The 18,206-nt window shown below is 40.4% G+C and overlaps 1 protein-coding gene across 2 annotated transcripts in view; it reads left to right on the forward strand.

Annotated features, from left to right (window-relative positions):
- The window catches only part of LOC139340766 (receptor tyrosine-protein kinase erbB-4-like), a 297,802-nt gene that overhangs the window by 198,505 nt on the left and 81,091 nt on the right, over positions 1-18,206 (forward strand). For both annotated transcript variants that reach the window (XM_070976738.1, XM_070976739.1), the window contains exons 6-12: positions 3,992-4,110; positions 5,229-5,370; positions 7,858-7,971; positions 8,112-8,238; positions 8,910-8,983; positions 14,349-14,439; positions 16,672-16,871. In XM_070976738.1, the coding sequence (XP_070832839.1) occupies positions 3,992-4,110; positions 5,229-5,370; positions 7,858-7,971; positions 8,112-8,238; positions 8,910-8,983; positions 14,349-14,439; positions 16,672-16,871 (867 nt within the window). The remainder of the gene's footprint in view (positions 1-3,991; positions 4,111-5,228; positions 5,371-7,857; positions 7,972-8,111; positions 8,239-8,909; positions 8,984-14,348; positions 14,440-16,671; positions 16,872-18,206) is intronic.

Raw genomic sequence — 18,206 nt, forward strand, 5'->3', positions numbered from 1 at the left:
CAGACAGGCAAACATTTCCAACAGCAAAACAGGTCATTATAGGATTATTTTTTAAAAACCACAACTCAACACTGAAATGATTCTTAACAGTTAATTAGACTTTCTTCTCAGACCTCAGTCCAGAGTGTCTAAAAGATGCAGTAGTGCGTCTTTACATAGCACACACTGAAATGAACTTATAGGCCATAAGTCGATGCTGCTCTCTGCGGATAATTTCTTTCTAACAGGTCACTCCTGCTGCCGGCTGGGTCTGATGACCAGCAACTCCTTAGCTTGTTTCTGAGAGGTACTGTTATGTTGAGGTTATTTCAGCGTGACCATATTTATTGTTTTTTCATTTGGTTTTGGAAGCCATCAGCTGGCTCGGAGATATTGAGCCACAACTATCAGCCTAAGCTAATGCCTAAGGATGAATATGAGTTGAAAAAGTAACCTGTAGCACATCTCAAAACATCTTTTCTTTCATTATGCCGCAGTCAGAGCAAGCCTCCTTACAGTGACCCAAGCATTGTGCATAAGTTACGTTAAACTATGATCTTTCAGAAGAACTTTTTATTGTGAAACTCACTATGAAGCACTACAAAAGCAAAAGAAACTTACAGATTAGGTAATATTTAGCAATATTTCGATAAAACAGTGGCCACATACTGTTTGAATCACACTGAACAGCAAAGTGATTACTTAATAATTTAATTTAAGTGTCTTTGTGTCTGTTTTAGTGCTCTTTCTGACATTGAAAGAAACCTCTGAGGGCCATCAGATCCTCTAAAACACAGTGAACATACACACCCTGCGATTAAAAATATCACTTAGTGAATCTGCATCTCTTGTATTAGCTGGACAACGCGAAGACAGATGTCCCACTGTATTGAAATTTTCTTAATTATTACTTCAGCTAATCAATAAGACATACGATTTGTATTAGTCAGGATTAATTTGTACCCTTGTGTCTTTCTATTTGATGTATTTCACAAACAAACATCATGATGAACACCCTTTTAAATGTTGTTAGCATGAAAAGTATCTGTTTTTTAGCTTTTTGAGTTTTAGTCCTTTACAGTGACTCATCAGCTTATCTGTATTGGTTGCAATGATGCCAATGATGTCAAAAAAGTATCAAAACATGAAAGGAGACTCCTCAAGTTTCAGTGTTATTGACTTCTTCAATTATTCATATTCATTATATTCTAATCTAATATCAGGGTACAGCGCTTGTGTGCTTTGGCTAAACACACAATTTGGAACTTACTAAATAAAATGATTATGCTGCAAGAACGGTGCAAGAAGTTTATATATGCTAATCTTCCACTGCTGGAAACCACTGTCACAGATATGAAATCGAGCTGACTGTGAGCATACGCGAGCATGAAACCTTCAACTCTGACTTTAACCCACACATTTGATCTGTATCTTATAGACATGTGTTCCATATCTTATGCTAATATCAGGCTTTTATGTGAATGGAAAATTTACACCATCGATGCCTCGGTGAAATTTACACAGTGCCTCAGACATTTTTTACTACGTATAGAAAGTGTTTTCACCACAAAAAAAAAAAATCTGTCTTTATTGATGAAGGTCTTTTGGAAGCAAGATGTGAGAAAGCACATTTTAGCTCATGTAAATGGGAACTGAGAGGCAGTGGTTCCAGTGACTGATGCCTCTGTCCACAGCCTGTTCAAACTGAAGCTTGCAGGCATATTTTATGAGATGGATTCCTTTTGTATTTGTCGTTACCAGCTTGTTTTTTTCCCCCCCTTTTTTCTTAAAGTGGAAGTTTAAAGCCAAATTGATCAACAGCGTTGCGTCACTCTCCTGACAAGGTCATTTGTTTGACAAAGTGTCTTTTGAGCAAAGTAGGCTGTTTCATTTTAGCCCAGGCACCGTTAATGGAATGCCACTGATGGTACGTTAGGCGTAGTGCAAAGTGTGTTTGTGTGTTTCCATGTGCGTTCGTCGGGTTGTCTGTGGCTTGTATCCATCACTGTGATAGTATCTCGTCACCGCAACGCCCAAAGGCAAACACAGCATGCATGAAAACACAACGTGGATGCACACATAAACAAAAATACAGAACATTCACACACCAGCATTGGGTTTGTAACGCTGTACACTAACTAGGACTGTCTTTGCACTAATTTCCATTATTTCTAATATGACAATATTCCAGATTTGATCCAGGTCATATAAACGGCTTGTTCCATTTGGATATTGTAAATTAGACCTTATTGTGCATGTGGCACTTTCCAATTATGACATATGGGATATGCTAATACTATTCAGGTGTGAGGAGGATTCTGCGCATATGTATACAGTGTGTATTCAGAATATCCGTCTCAGCTGGGATTCTACTGCAGTTTCCAACACCCAGCCTCTTTCCTGTTTACAGGCAGCACTGCATGTTGTAAACAAACCAACTAGTGTTAACCAACCATTTGGCTGGGGTAGAGATGCATGCACAAAGGAAAAGCCCACATTTCTGGTTATGTGTGCGTACTGCAACGCAAACCTTTTCAGGAAGGTGGTTAAATGAATGCAAGAGGGAGGCTGTCTCGCCCGTCATCACTTTAGCGGGAGCATGCACGGCTGCATGTAAGCAGGAATATTAATGGAATATTCATTTTCATAAGTCATCCAAACAGCTTAGTAGGAATATTGTCTTTTTCCAAATAAGGGCAAAAACCACAAAATGTTGTCCATCATAAGTGTAGTCACAGAAATGTGTACAGAGACAACTTACTGCTTCAATCTGAGTAATAACATCTGTGACTACTTTTAGCTGTATCAGCATATCTGACTATAAAAAAAGGAAGCGGGACGATCCATCTATTTTGTTTTCCTTCGTCTTTGGTTGTTTTCCTCACAAATCAACTTTGATTAAAAATTCTAGGAAGTTGTTATTTTTTGGAGGGAACTTTTCCAATTACTTCATTTTATACACTCGAGGGAGCAAGAAAATCAGTGCATGTTCATTTTCTCAGGAAAGGGGATCCTGATTTGTCAGGAAGGATGAGATTTTGGGGGGTGTGATGGAAATACAAACTAAAACTGCAAATTACTGATCCTTCGGGGTATAATGATGTAATGTTATTTGAAATAAAAGGAGCAAAGCATTTCTTAAAATGAGTGAAGTCCAACACTGGTGTGGATACAGAAGCTTTAGCAACAAGTCCTATGAAACTGACAGCCTCTGCAGCAACTGCAGCCTTTTCCCTGCTCCGTCATATAAATCCCACTGCTGACATTTATTTTACCATCTGTCTTTATCTGTGAACTGTCAGCGTTGTGTGTACATTTACATATGGCTGTCAAAAAGCGAGGCACACAGGCATACGTCAGCGCGTATGATTACAACAAGAAAGGGTGGTCAGACACTCACCACGAAGGGTCGGCAGTACAGAGACAGAGTCATATAGAAATCACTATGTTTCTGTCAAATCCAGCCGGAGACCCTCAGAGGAGCACGCAGGGATCCGAAAGCATGATTGAAGACAGCTAGTAGGTGGCAGGGATTCCTTAGCTTCAGCTGAACTGGCCACACACAGATGCGCACACACATGCACACATTTTCCCAGGCGATTTCAGTGCAGGTGTTAGACACCCATCGGTCTATCCAGGAGTCGTGGAAGAATATTGTTGTGTGTGGACATTTTAGATCTGAATTAATTTCATTTCAGTTCAAATAGCTTTATCTACATGACACTGATTACATACCGCCAGAGCAGAAGGTGACAAATTTAATTACACTCACTACGGAGTCAGAACGAGCCTATAAGAGCAAATTAGTTATCTTTTAATGCCATCCTTCTTTCAGTATCCTTGCCCGCTTTACAGTGATACATTTGCAGTGTGTGTTCTTTCCTTTCCCTCTTGCTCTCTACGCTAATATTGCTATGTGGACTAGTCCTCAGTAGCATTTCACTCTGGGTGTTTGCGATATGATAACTACGTTCTCTCTTTCTTTCTCTTTTATGCATCTGTCACCCCACAGTAACTAAGACAGTGTGTGCCGAGCAGTGTGACGGCCGTTGTTTTGGTCCCTATGTTAGTGACTGCTGCCATCGTGAGTGTGCAGGTGGCTGCTATGGACCAAAGGACACAGACTGCTTTGTAAGTGCGCGTGCGCACACACACACACACACACACACACACACACAGAGTCCTGTTTCCATCACTTTAGAGGACAGTACATTGACTTCTATTCATTTCCAGGGAAATTTCTGTAACCATAACCACAGCAGTCTATTTTCTGACCACACTGTACTTCACATTTCTTGTTTTTCACAAATATGACACATTTTACTTGTGACATATAACTTTCCTTTCCTTTCAAAGGTATTTTTTAATTCCATGCCTTGTTTTTTTTTGCATAAAAATGCCTTTTGTATGGCAAATATCATTAAGTGACATTTAATTTCCATTCCTTCCCCACATGAGTACCATTGTTAAATACTTCACAGCCACTCCTCCATCCTGGCTCTTCACCATATGCTTTTATCAGATTTACTTTCATCCCTCAGCATGTTAAGCATGTTTCTGCACTTGTAATTCAGAACCCACCAACGTGGAACTCCTCTGTCTGACTTTGGGCAGGCAAGTTCTTATCGTATCATACTCAAGAATGGATAAATCAGGAAGTCGTGTTTTTAACTGCTCCCCAAATGAGGGAGCAAAGCATCAAAGTCTCAAATGTATTCTTCGATAAAAGATAAAAGACCTTATTTTTCAGGACATTAGCAGAGGTAATTATTGCTCATTTTTACACTTTCCCCCTGACTGTCTCTTGCCCACTGTCTATTTTTCTCTCTGACTTCTTCTTCTTCGTCTTCGTCTTTTTTAGAGGAATCAAGGATGATTAAATCAGGAAGCCATTTTGAACTTTGCTCCAGTTGAGAGAGCGACAGTCTCGACTGACTGCAAATCACGCTTTGTCCCAGTGCTTATTTCATTGGGTGCATTCAGGTGATTCTCTGCCAACACCATTCAGTAATGTCAACTCTGGGCACTTTGGAGGAAAATCTCAGTTCAAATCTGGTTTGGTGAAGTGAATGTGTGGATCCTCTATTGATATTTAAACACAAGGACTAGTGTTGTTTGCTACAGTATGTAGGTTTAAAGCAACGCATCACTACCATCCAACAAACCTCCTGTACTGTATGCACGCTACTGTACCACTGTCTAAATAATTCTTCTACCACTGTGTGTGCTCTTGGTGTGTGTGTTCGCAGGCCTGTACCAACTTCAATGACAGTGGGGCATGTGTGACCCAGTGCCCCCAGCCATTTGTCTACAACCCCACCACTTTCCAACTGGAACACAACCCAAGGGCGAAGTACACCTATGGAGCCTTCTGCGTCAAGAAGTGTCCGCGTAAGTCTTACCACCTGGACACACACACACGAACACACACACACACAGGCTGTGACTCAGGAGGTAGAGCAGATTGTCCACTTAGCAGAGTGTCAGTCGTTCGATCCAGACTATGTACCAACCACTATATATTGTATAAATATAAATCCATTTACCATTTACACACATTCAATTCTACAAAGTGCTGCTCAAGGGTTAAGTTTGGGGGTGGAATTACTGTCGACTTGGTTAATTTGAGGAAGTGCTTGAGCGTTTAATGGTGATGGTTAAGATCAAGGTAAAGGGCTATGAGATGCATTATATTGATCAGGGTTCCCATAAATATACATATAAACACACTCATACCATTTGTGTTCTTGTCTTTTAAATGCAGCATTTCTTCCTCATTACCATCACTCTGCATGAAACTGATGTATCACACATGAGCATTCACTGGACCCAAACAGCAAGGTGTTGAGATCTATGGGCAGAGAGGGAGGAGAGGGATTATTTGCCTCTAGAAATGGAGGAAAGACTCTTTAGTTTCAGTATCGAGAGTGAAGTCAAGTTTATTTAGCACATTTTATGTGTGGACTAATTCAAAATATCAAGAAAAAATTATAGGCAAAGATCTTTCATGACAGAAACACATAGGAAAAGAACGTATTACAGTGGAAAATAATATATTCAAGTGGACAGAAAGTTCAACAACACTCACAGCTGTGTGTTATGATGACCATGCGGTGGTGGGCTTTGGGCTGACCACGTGTCTGTTGAATAATACGAAATCTCAGTAAACACAGTTGTTATTCTCCTTTGCACTGAATGGGCGTTTTGCCGCTGAGCTGCACCTTTAAATTGGATGATAAAATCAGTGTGATGAGTACAAAAAAACAACAAGAATTGCAGTGCCATTTTGCTGTCAGGGATGACTGGAGTATGTATGTGCCCCTCGACACTGAAGAGGCAGTTTGAGTCTTGGCCCCGGTTCACATGTGGCCGTGGTGTGGAATGGCCCGACAGACTTATCAGCATGGATCATGACATGCACAGAAGGGAGACTAACAACACCACAGAGTCTATACTCGTACTGATCTTTATTTTGCACCATTTCTACATCAAGAAATACCAGAAATCTGCCAAATCTTCAGTTACTGTGTTGCATACATCTCATGGTTGTACTGCTGCTCAAGGTCTCACCCCAACAGGGGTCTGCATCACCATCATATCTACTGAGCGACATTTTTAGTCCTCATATATCTGCCCTATTCTGTGACCACTACCCAGCTAACCGCTAACCACTCACCATGCACACAGCTAATTGCAGACACCCCACGCTGCTTTCAACATCAGTGAAAAGGCCAAGCAGCAGGGAGGGAAGTGGGACTTGAGCTGAAGGCAGTGTTGCTTTTGCACAGGCATGAAATGCAGTATCATGTAACTATTTAAATGTTTAGTGTGATGTATTGTTGCTTTCGTCACACTTTTTGTTTGTTTTAAGTCGTTTTTCATTTGTGGCCAACTGTATAACATTCATATGAGGTCGATGTTAATTCTTTTTTGTCTTGGGTCTGAAAGAACTTGATTTAACTGCCTTCATGTCGTATGCAAAGATCTAAGCAGTCTGCGCCTCTATCTCCACCCGCCCCTCCCCCACTCGCCTGCAGCTTCGGCTCATAAAACACACAAACCTCATTGGCAGCTTAGCTTTCTGACAAACTGTTTTGACTAACGTATGCTGTAACTTTCTTTAAGCCATATAAAATGTCCTGTCGGCATTTACATGAATCATCACGTAGCATTGGCAGGCTAACATTGGCTAACGTTATCTAGCACACCACAGATTTGTTTGCACACTGTTAACGAATAAAACACGAGAAAAATAACCTCACCAGTTGACGAACATGTTGGCTCCTACTCACTGTGTCCCCAGGATTAACAGATTGGAACAGCATCGGGCCTCAAAGTTTTGTGGTAAATCAGTGCTGTTGATGGGGTTGGTTCCTCAGGCACATGACATAAAAAATCCCATATGGACATGATAACAAGGTTAAAAACTTGATTTTCATTGGAGGGGGGTTAAAGTTCACAGATTCTGGCAGCTGTTTATATGAGCCCCCTTTTCTGTGGGGTGGGTTGGTGAATTAATAGAGAAATGCGAAAATGAACATAATTAAAATAACAGAGCAATAGACACACAAATAGTGATTTGGACAAACATGTAAAAAGCATTTCTTTGGCTGATTAGTAAATATTTGATACTGAACTCATCATTTGTGTCCATCTATTGATATCATATAATAAAACTGACATTCTAGAAACTCTTGAATGCTACTGAATGCATGTGCAGTCATGAGAGGATCTGCCAAAGTCAATAAAAGTGACTTTCAACGCTGTGTTATGTGATCTCAAAGTGTCACTTATTGTATGTTCCTGTGGGACAAACAGGAGCCATCTGTACTTGGCATTTACGGTGACTTGTTTTTTTTTGGGGGGGGGGGGTTTCAGATAACTTTGTGGTGGACCACAGCTCCTGTGTGAGAGCGTGCCCCAGCAACAAGATGGAGGTGGAGGAGAACCGCATCAAGATGTGCATTCCATGTACTGACATCTGCCCGAAAGGTAAGCCGCAGACAGACGTTTGAGAATACGCTCACTTATACTCACATTGCTTGCCTCTAAATCTGCATGATTTTAACATGCCGTGTTCTAAAGACATTCAATCCATCTTGTGCATTTTGCTATCTTTCTGCATGTTCCAGCGTGCGATGGCATTGGTACAGCCAGCCTCCAGTCAGCTCAGACAGTGGACTCCAGCAACATCGACAAGTTTGTCAACTGCACCAAAATCAACGGCAACCTGGTGTTCCTCATCACCGGGATCAAAGGGTGAGAGTTTGGAGGATGTGGCTTATCAGAATGATTAAAGGAGGGGCGCGAGAGTGGAACTGTGATCATCAGATAGCTTTAATGAAAGAAGTCCTGGACTGACTATTAAAATAAAATATTTCTGAATCTGAAAAACTAAAATTGAACTTGAGTAATCGTTCAGATAAATCTGAATTGCTGAAATGTATTATAAATAATAATAATAATAATTCTTGCTTGAATATTGCTTGAGCTAAAAGCCTGAATAAAACGTGTAAGCGTGGTGTTAATTGTTTGAATGAATCTAAACGATATTGCCAGTGAGGCTGATGACAAGAGGGATGTGAATACACTGAAAATGCCTTGAGAGTAAGAAGACGGCTGACAAATGTTCATACTCATAAATTACTCGAAGGAGTGTAAAAGCAATATGCAGTGGGGAGAGTGTAGCAAATGTGTATATTATGTATGGATGGATATTCAATATGTATGCATATGTTCATAAGCAACAAGCAAAAAAAAAAAACACTATACGAAAATCACATGTTACAGGTTTGATCTGATTTTCTAAATCGTCATCTTCCATGTCTGGGTGAGAAGCGGTACAAATACGTCTGTGCAGTAAAATGCACAGATGCTATGATCTTTCTGTTTTTGTTTGCCTTGTTCTGATCTCCCATGGTCATTCACAGGGACGTCTATCACAACATTGAAGCGTTGGACCCAGAAAAGCTCAATGTATTCCGCACAGTTCGCGAGATCACAGGTGAGTAATATCACCTGTACGGCGTGCATCTCCGCACATGCATACAAATTACTAAACAAACAAAGAAATAAAAAAAATGACCTTCCCTTCTCCTGCACTTTTATGCCACGCAGAGTGTTCATATATGTAATGCTCTGTGTGTATTTGTGTGTGTATTTGCTCAAGTCTACCTCACCCCCCGCCCCTGAGACTGTCCACACCAAGGACAGACATTGCAGCATAAGATGAATATGAGATGAGTCTTTCAATCTCCTCTGTCTCTCTGCTGCTTCTCCCTCGGGGAGTCCCTAGCCCTGAGTCCCACAGTCCCAGCTCTCCCTTCACGCACCATGAAGAAAAGATCCAGAACATGTGGTGCGCATCGTTAATCCTCCACCTCCCCTATGCCACCACCACCACCACCACTTCTGAGCTGCATGTACACTGTCATCCCTCCTGCCCAGACATTTGACAATGCCATCACAAAGAAACCTTATATCTCCAATGTGACACTCCCTCATGAAATGAGAAAATATTACTGTTGGAATATTGTTTGTCACATTTTTGACTTATGAAGGGGGTTTACAAAAGCTGAATGAAAAAAAAAACCACATTTACTTCAGACTGTGTGAGCATTTGTCTTGTTTTGGTTGTGAAAAGCATCACTGAAATACACACAGATATAAATTATTTCTGTTACACATTTAACCTCCTTTACAACCACTGACAAGCATGTATTCATATCAGTGTTGGGTAATGAGTTACAAAGTCATTTGTTAGAGTACTCTGATTACATTTTTGTTGAAATTAGTAATGTAACGCAATAATTTTGCAATTCTAATAATCATTTTTTTAGTAACATTTTTAAAAAACACTATCTGTTACTGTTAAAATTGTGTCTGAGCTCCACTTCAAATTTGAAGAAGCACCTGCGAGCTAAGCGCAGCTCCACAACACTCGGATAGCCTTGCTTTATATTTACTTTCTTGTTTACTTGCATGTTACATGTTGTATGAGCCTGTTAGGCTACATGCATGGCACCCCGGAACCCTTTTGATTGCTGTTTGTTTGCTTGCAATCAATCATAATGGTCAATAATGAGCCGTAAAGGGGATATTGCTTCTGTTATTCCTGCACTAGCCTGCACAGTTACAAATTATAGGCCGTAGACTAGACTATGCAATGTCTGTAGAGTCAATACATTACTGTCAGTACAGTCGGCTACACTCCCTCTGGACATTTTACCAACATGTGGCAGGAATCATAAAGGGGTTTTCATTCTTGTGAACGAAAAGTGCTCTAATTGGTTTTCTCAGTAGGTAACGCTGTAATGTAACAGGTAACCTTACCCAACACTGATTAATATAATTATCCTTTCAGTGTAATATATGGGGCAGCAAGTGCAAAAGTGGCTGGACAAATATAATAGTGGCTGATTCATGTCTACCTGCTCAGTTACACCACTCATGCTTTCGTGGCCTCTCCACATGTGTCTGCCTGGTCTAAATATGATTCAAAGCAAACCACTCTGTAATGAAAAGCACTTGGTTTGTTATAATGCAAGAGCAAAGAGAGTAGTCCAAGTTTCAGAGTACTGTTGTATCAACAATGACCACACTTTGTTCATGTGCCCCATACCTTCCTGTGAGGGAAACTGACCACAGATGTCAGCTATAGCTCATTTGTAGGCCTCTAATCTGATCAGATGTAGCAATGAAACAGGAGGACAAAAATTAAAAAAAGCCATTTGTATATTGTCATTTAAGGTTAAGAAACCATTGAATGTGCCTCAGAATGGCTGGGCATGTAGAAAGTGCCAGGCAGAAGCTATTAAAATGTTCTTAAGCTTAAAATAATATGTGAGGAATCTCAGTTATTAACTGCGCAATTAGCTGCTGTAAATCACACATTTTTCATTCTGCCTTTCAACTCAAATCTGTGTTTGTTTCTGCATTCATTGCAAGTATTTTTGTATAACTGAGCGAATACCTTGGAAGAATGAAACCGGTAAGTGCAATAATGCATTTACCCCAGATAAAACCGATCCAAGAGGTCTGTTTTTGTTGGATTTTTTTTTTTACTCTCTCTCTCGGTTACTGACGGCAGTTTGAGAGAAGGGACAAACCAATGGCCAAACAAAATGCAGGCGAGTCAGTGATGTGTGTCAGCTCAGCTTGTCATCTCTCCGAGCCGTCAAGAGAATGTGACTTTGAACTGAAGCAGCCAACCTGCCTCCATGACCCCAAGGTCACAACTACTATAGCATTGCTCTGGCTTTCAAATGAGCTGTGTAGGAGGAACACACCAGCATACCCATCTCTCTCCCATTCTTTCCTTTCTCTTTCTTTCCTTAAGTGACTCTTGCTTCTCTTTTTCACCACCATCAAAGACATATCACCAGATCAGCTTCCGCCCAAAGAGTGGGTGACTCACGCAACTTAGCACAAGTGGCTTTCTCAGTGTTGTGACCCGGAATGTAATCACCACAATTTAAGCACTCTTAACCTTTGCTTGTGAGCTCATGGCCTTCTTCTTTAAGTGGCTCTACGCTGTAATTTGCTTTGTGCATTGGTGTGCCATCGCCGTGTCTCTCGGCAGAACACTGCCGCTGATAGGTGATCTTTTCACTTTGCTTTTTCTGCTCAAAAAACACTCACAAGCAGAGGTGAGAAAAAGGCAAAGACACCGAAAGATTAAGATGAGGCTAAATGCATTTCTTTCCGATCACACTTATTAACAGCATTAAGATAAATTCCCCTTAGACCCCACAAGTATTAGTATTGTCCATAAATTACACGTATATCCTAAATGACTCTCTGCAATGCTGCAGCATGTTGTTTTTTCTTCTGTGGACAGTTTATTCAATGTTTAAAATGTGTTTATTTTATTATTGTTTAAGGATTAGGTAGCTGTTATTCTGCGATTTCTCATTGTCAACAAATCCCATGAAAAGACCAAAACCAACAATGCTATACTGCTGAAGCTGTACTATAATTCTATTAAAGTCTATAAATCTTCAGGTCACATATACATACTTTGGTTTTTAGAAAGGACTTAGAAATTTCTCAAAACAGCTGGGCACTGTAGCTTTTATCAAAGGTTACTCAAAAGGCAGGAAAGAGGACACATGGGGACTATTTCCAGATGAGGATTAGTATGGATTTGGCGCACCACTGTGTGGGGTTGACTAAAGATGAATTGCATTGCCATCGTAATCAAGAAACATGTCACCCAGGACATGGGATTTCATGGGATTTGTTTATAATAAGAAAAATATAGGATATCATTAGACCTTGTCTTTAACTCCAGACAATAGCTTTACCACTGAACACAAACAAGGATGGCGGACGCTTCATCATCAGCACCATCCGTCTTAGCCCCCTAAACCCGTCCAAAGCCCGACAGCAGGAACAATATTGACCAGCTGCTGTTTACAGTCTGAGTCTCTGAGAGATCAAATATTTAAGTGTAATCAAAAGCCTTGGTAGGAAAAAACAAATGGATTAAAATTAAATGTGAAAATTAAAAAACCTAATAAGACAAAATTAAGACACACTGTCAAAATTCAGCAGATTAAAGCATAACATTATTTTCAACACATATTCTTTTCTCCTTGTTTATTGAAACAGCTGTAGTCGCAGAGTGAGTACTGTTAGCACGTTCAACCTTCTGACTCCCACGCTGCATTCAGTCATCGCCTCGTTTTTTATTTGATTTAATTTTTTTTTAGCTGTATCTAGTTGAGGACAAATTTTATTAAATTGTAATTCTAACATACATAGCCTATGTGTGCTGTTAGCCCAGTATCACATTAGCACAGCGAGTGTGCAGCAGGCAGTGGCTTGTTACCTTGATTAGGAAGCACCCCCATCCCCTGAAAGAGCACCATGGTGGAGCTGTGAGGTGCCTCAGCACTGCAGGTTTTGTCATTAAGACAATTAGTGCCAACAAGTACACCGCTAACAATCCTATAGCACCGCTGCGTCTGGGCTAAGAGGCCCTCGGCATCCTGAACTGCACACCATGAGGTCAGGGACAGAGATGCAATAAACAAGATGGACAAGTACCAAAGCTGCTGTTTGCTTTCACAAACAACTGTTTTCAAGCAGCACATTTTCTAATTCTGTCTAAATATCACATAATACTTTACAACAAAATGAATTCCCTTTACTATTCTATCACAATGGCAGTCATTATTACACATATTTTGTCTTCTCTGGGAAAAGAAGTAAATAAAGAAAATAGCATTGTATTATTAAGCTTTATTTTCCATTTTTTTGAGTTTTTTGTCCATTGTGCTCTTGAATGAGAATAACTCTAGTTCGAGGATGTGTATTGAATTCCACTCATGTCCATTTGCATGGGCCCTGGTGTGTGATTCCTCACAATTATCTGACTCCTTTTTTTTTTTTCTCTCATTTCCTCATCAAACGCTCTTAATAAGCACCCACCCAGACCCTCCCTCTGCTGCCCAGCTGTGATTGACACAACAAACAAAACAATGTCCACAAACTGATAAAGGTGCTGTTGAAGGTTATTGCTCTTTTGTCAACAAGCCACGAGCTGCCTTCTCTTCTGCAACTCCGCTCCCTCCACCTTCCCCCACCGTTTCTGGATAAACAAAGTTATGCATCCTGCGGGAAGAAAACACACAGTTTAATATAATGGAGTCCAATACTGTTCATTGATTGGAGAATGCATCAAACTGCACATCACACCCACAAGGTTTTTATCCACCATCCACCACCACCCTCTCCTCCTCTGCCTTTACAAGGAAGGCAACACATCAGCAGCTTGTAGCTTCTGTTTTCTTTTAATAAAAGAGTTTGCGAGGTTTTGTGTTTCGTTTGTTGTCATGGTTACCCGGACCTCCACCCTCTTCCTCCTTCACCCTGTTGTGCATTTTCCCTCTGTCTCAGGGCCTCATCCAGCTGTTTTGTTTGTCCTCTGGTGTTGGCTCTGGGATTTTACCCCCTGCCGTTTCTCTGCTAAATATTTCATTCTTCTGAATCCATTATTGAAAATCCTAAATGAGCCACAGCCATCCTCTCAGCTATTCATTTAATCTTCTAAATGATTCAACAGTAGGGAGGCAGATAAAGGAAATGCAAAAATATTGATATATCAAACTTTAGACTCGTCATAGCTGGCGCCAAACTCCTCCGTGGACTTGCTGCGCTATAGCATTTTTCTGGCGTAGCAGTGCTTGGCTGCTTTCAGATGAGACTCAGGTGTTATGGTTGTTGTGGTCCTGGAATGCTGCTAATTCTCTCTCTACTCATTCTCTCACTGTGTGAAATAGAAGATGTGATGGACAGCTCTAGTCGGTCAGTCCTGGTGACTCATTATAACCCGTGTGTGTGTGTATGTCTGTGTCCCCATTTAGGCTTTCTGAACATCCAGTCTTGGCCTGACAACATGACAGACTTGAGTGTTTTCTCCAACTTGGTGACGATTGGGGGAAGAGCGGTGTACAGGTACACACCTGAGAACATAATAGCTTTGCTGTGATTGGATATTTTTTTTAGACTATGGTGTGATTCATGTCAAAGCTGTGTCAACGCTGCCTCAAACAGAGCTCAGTCCTTGGGACAGAAAGACAAGCTGGTAATACATTTATGGGATTGGTTTCATTTTTTAGCCAAAACATCAATTTTCTCTGACTAGAACTCTTTGGGAAATTAGAAAAAGAGTAAAAGGTGATTAAATTTGTTAGAATGTATCAAAGCTTCCCACATCAAAGTAGAAATTCACCACTCCAAGGTGGGAACAAGCAAAGTATCGAAAGATACTTAATTTACTGCGCATGCTTAAACATATCAAATGTATTATTTCTTCAATTGTAAGCAGTTTTTATTCACTTCTTGAAGTACAGTAACAACATGCTACCATAAGGCAGTGCAGGGGATGTGACACGCAGAGAAAGACGGAGGATTGAAGAGTGTCCATGGTTAAATGAGTGGCTTATACTGTATGTTTAAATCATTTTAATACAAATTAAATGTCCTTAGTGTGTTTTTTTTTTCATTTCTTTCATTAAAGAAATTAGTCTAACATTTTTTTTCTTCTCAAAACACCTTGTGGTGGTTTTGTTTTGACATTTAAGAAGCCAGCTCGCTTGTTTTAACCCAGCTGATAGAACATAATCATTTATCATTTAATGTTTATTCAAATGTCCTCTAAAAATGTATTGTGACATTTGGTTGGAAACCAAGTGAGCGTCTGTGTGGCTGATGGCAGAGAGTGGACTGTGAGATGCAGTGTGTGGGACGTGAGTGTGTGCGCGTAAGGCTGTGTGTGCGCGCACTCGTGTGTCGTCCACCTGCAGATGGAAACAGCAGGCTGCAGTACAAATTACAGGCTGCCGTCAACCCTTATCCTGCCCTCGATCCTGCATACTCTGTCTATCTGATGGCTTTGACATCCCAGTGGCCTCCTATCATTTTTAAACTGTGCAAGTGGGACATATGGGGAAGGGCGGGAGAAAGAATAAAGAAAAAAAGAAATAAAGAGAGGCTTGAGGGTAGAATGGTAAAAGAAGAAGAGTTTTGTCACTGCAGGAGCATATAGCGACATGTCAGAAGAAAAAACATTAATTGAAGTTTAACAATAATAGAATATTCTAGATGGAACATGTTAAATTATAAACACATGGTATCATTGTGAAATGATGATTCTGTGGTGTAATTTTTGCAAACAACAAGACCATGGAGGAGATAATTGTTAGTGCCATCGACTTTTGTTCCCAGTGTTCCTAGTCTCTGTTTCCTGCTGAACACCTGCGTCCTGCTCAATGTCCTGCATGGATTTTGTACTGAATCCATCACATTTCCATCCAAATCTGGCTCGTTGAGTGGCTTTGAGTGTAAAGTGCAGCATAGAGGCTTCCAGGTCTCTGTTACAAGATCAGCAGTGCAAATGATGTCGATCGGACTTTAAAAATAGTGTGAAAATATATGACAGATCTCAGATGAACTGATGTGAAGGATGCACTGTAAGAGGAGCTTAAAGCATTCCTGTTGTGAATTGCTTTATGGACTATAAGTGGACAGAGAACAGCGCCACTCTCTACATAAGTTTGTTTATTGGGCAAATGCAAATGCAGCCAAAGAAGTGCAATTCAAGCGCACTGTCCAACCACACTGTGATCTCATGCCACTTATCACATATATAAAATAAGAGACAAACGAGCTCCATGTGCAATATGTCAGTTGCTATGGTAGTGTGTTGTGCTAATCCTGACCTGTATGAGTTACAGCACATGTTTGCACCTATTCTGCTATTGTCAGCTGTGGCTGTAGGATGCATGTCCTTTCGACACTGCAGTTCACAGATAGTTGTCAGTATTGACATTTGTATTATTTAACCATGTACACAGAATGATGGATTTAGGCAGCATTACATTTCCCTTAAATAGGTAGTTTGCATATGAACATTAGTTGTTGGAGTTAAAGTGATTTATAAGAGAGAAATTGCATCATACAATATTCATGAATAATTCACATGATAACATGACAGAAAATAGATTTTTCCAGAAAAAACCTGACTATGGCATCAAAACCTGTGAAATAAATCCAACGTCTCTGCCTCTCTCCCCTCCCTTGCTTCCCTCCCTCCTCTCCCTGCCACACCTCACCCTCTCCACCTGCTCCTCTCATCTTCCATCCCTTCCTCTCTTCCTCCTACCTCCGCCCATTCTTCCCTCTCAGTGGGATTTCCCTGCTGGTGTTAAAGCAGCAGGGCATCTCATCATTGCAGCTCCAGTCCCTCAGAGAGATCAGCGCTGGGAACGTCCACATCGCGGAGAACAGCCAGCTTTGCTACTACAGCACTGTGAACTGGACGAGACTGTTCCGCGATGCAAAGCAGAAGGCTCTGATCCGCAACAACCAGAGCCCACAGAAGTGCTGTAAGTTCATAGCTAAAGCACAACAAACAAAAACTAAAATCTCAGGTACATAAATAGTTTACCCTGTGCTGTAACAAAATGGTCACATACCTTTAAAATGAAAAATCCCCTGTCAGATTCTGCACCATATTCTCCATTTTCTTACCACTTTTAGACAGAAAAGGTGATCTACATATATGTATATATGCTATGTGCAAACCATCTGGACATCAAATGGCACTTTGCATATTTTATTTCAGCTCAGAGAGATGCATGAAGGTGATCATGCAAAGTGGCTGCGTATCATTACATGTTTAGCCAAAGCTGCAGCAGTAAAATAGATGTAAGTAACAAATATATCATCTTTCTTAACAACAACATTTTGTAAAAATTAAAGATTATTGTATTGCCCTGTCTTGTTTACGAGCCCAGTTTGTTTTACATCTAGTTCTGGCTGAAATATGTACTGCTCACAAGTATTATTTGCCACTACCCCTCCTTTGCCTGTTTAAATCTTAAACCCCGTATCCAAACCCTTAAAAAGGTTGATCAAATGTAAGAAACAAACCAAAATGTAAGCAGACCACCAATAAAATTAAAGGCTGTTTAGTTAGAAATTCCTATACCATTGATTATTATTTCTCTGTTATGTGATGTTGACAGAGAGCTCAATGGAGACTTAATCAAAATCATTAAACAGCACAAAAGGTCAAAAGGCTCAAGACATCTTTAAGTAATGGGAATATAAAAAAAAGTCTTTGGGCTGTAACTGTTGGCCTGTCAGCAAAACAAAAACACAACATGAAACTAATTTCTAAAGCTCTGATCTGGGACATCCTCTGACAAAGTGGAAAGAGATTTCTTTGGAGTCACTGAATATTGGCGTGCGCTGCATGACTGTCATTTAATTTCACTGCTAGCTGTCATGAACTGTGATGTATTTTTGTATTCTAGTCTTCCACATCAGCTGTGCGGCTCCAGGCATCCGCAGAGTTTCTTGTTTCTTGCACTGACAAACTTGTTCACATTTATAAATAGGTTACAGATTGAGAGATTATGGAGAAATATGTTTGATATTTACTCCGGAACAGAAGGCTCAGACACTAATGGTTTGACAGAATTGCAGGTTGCTGACCTGAAACAAAGCTCAACTTCAGAGAAAACTCTGACGATTAGAGAAATGCTGAAGCTTCTGAACCAAGTCAATTATTTTGAGGGAATGGAGTATCTGCCACATCTGTTAAGGTACTATGATATAATATTTTCCGGTAATGCGAATCATCATTTTTCCTACAACTCTGATTCCAAGAAAGTTGGGACGTTGTGTAAACGTGAATAGAAAAGGAATGCAGTGAT

Source organism: Chaetodon trifascialis, chromosome 12 (assembly GCF_039877785.1).
Source record: "Chaetodon trifascialis isolate fChaTrf1 chromosome 12, fChaTrf1.hap1, whole genome shotgun sequence".
Taxonomy (NCBI): Eukaryota; Metazoa; Chordata; class Actinopteri; order Chaetodontiformes; family Chaetodontidae; genus Chaetodon; species Chaetodon trifascialis.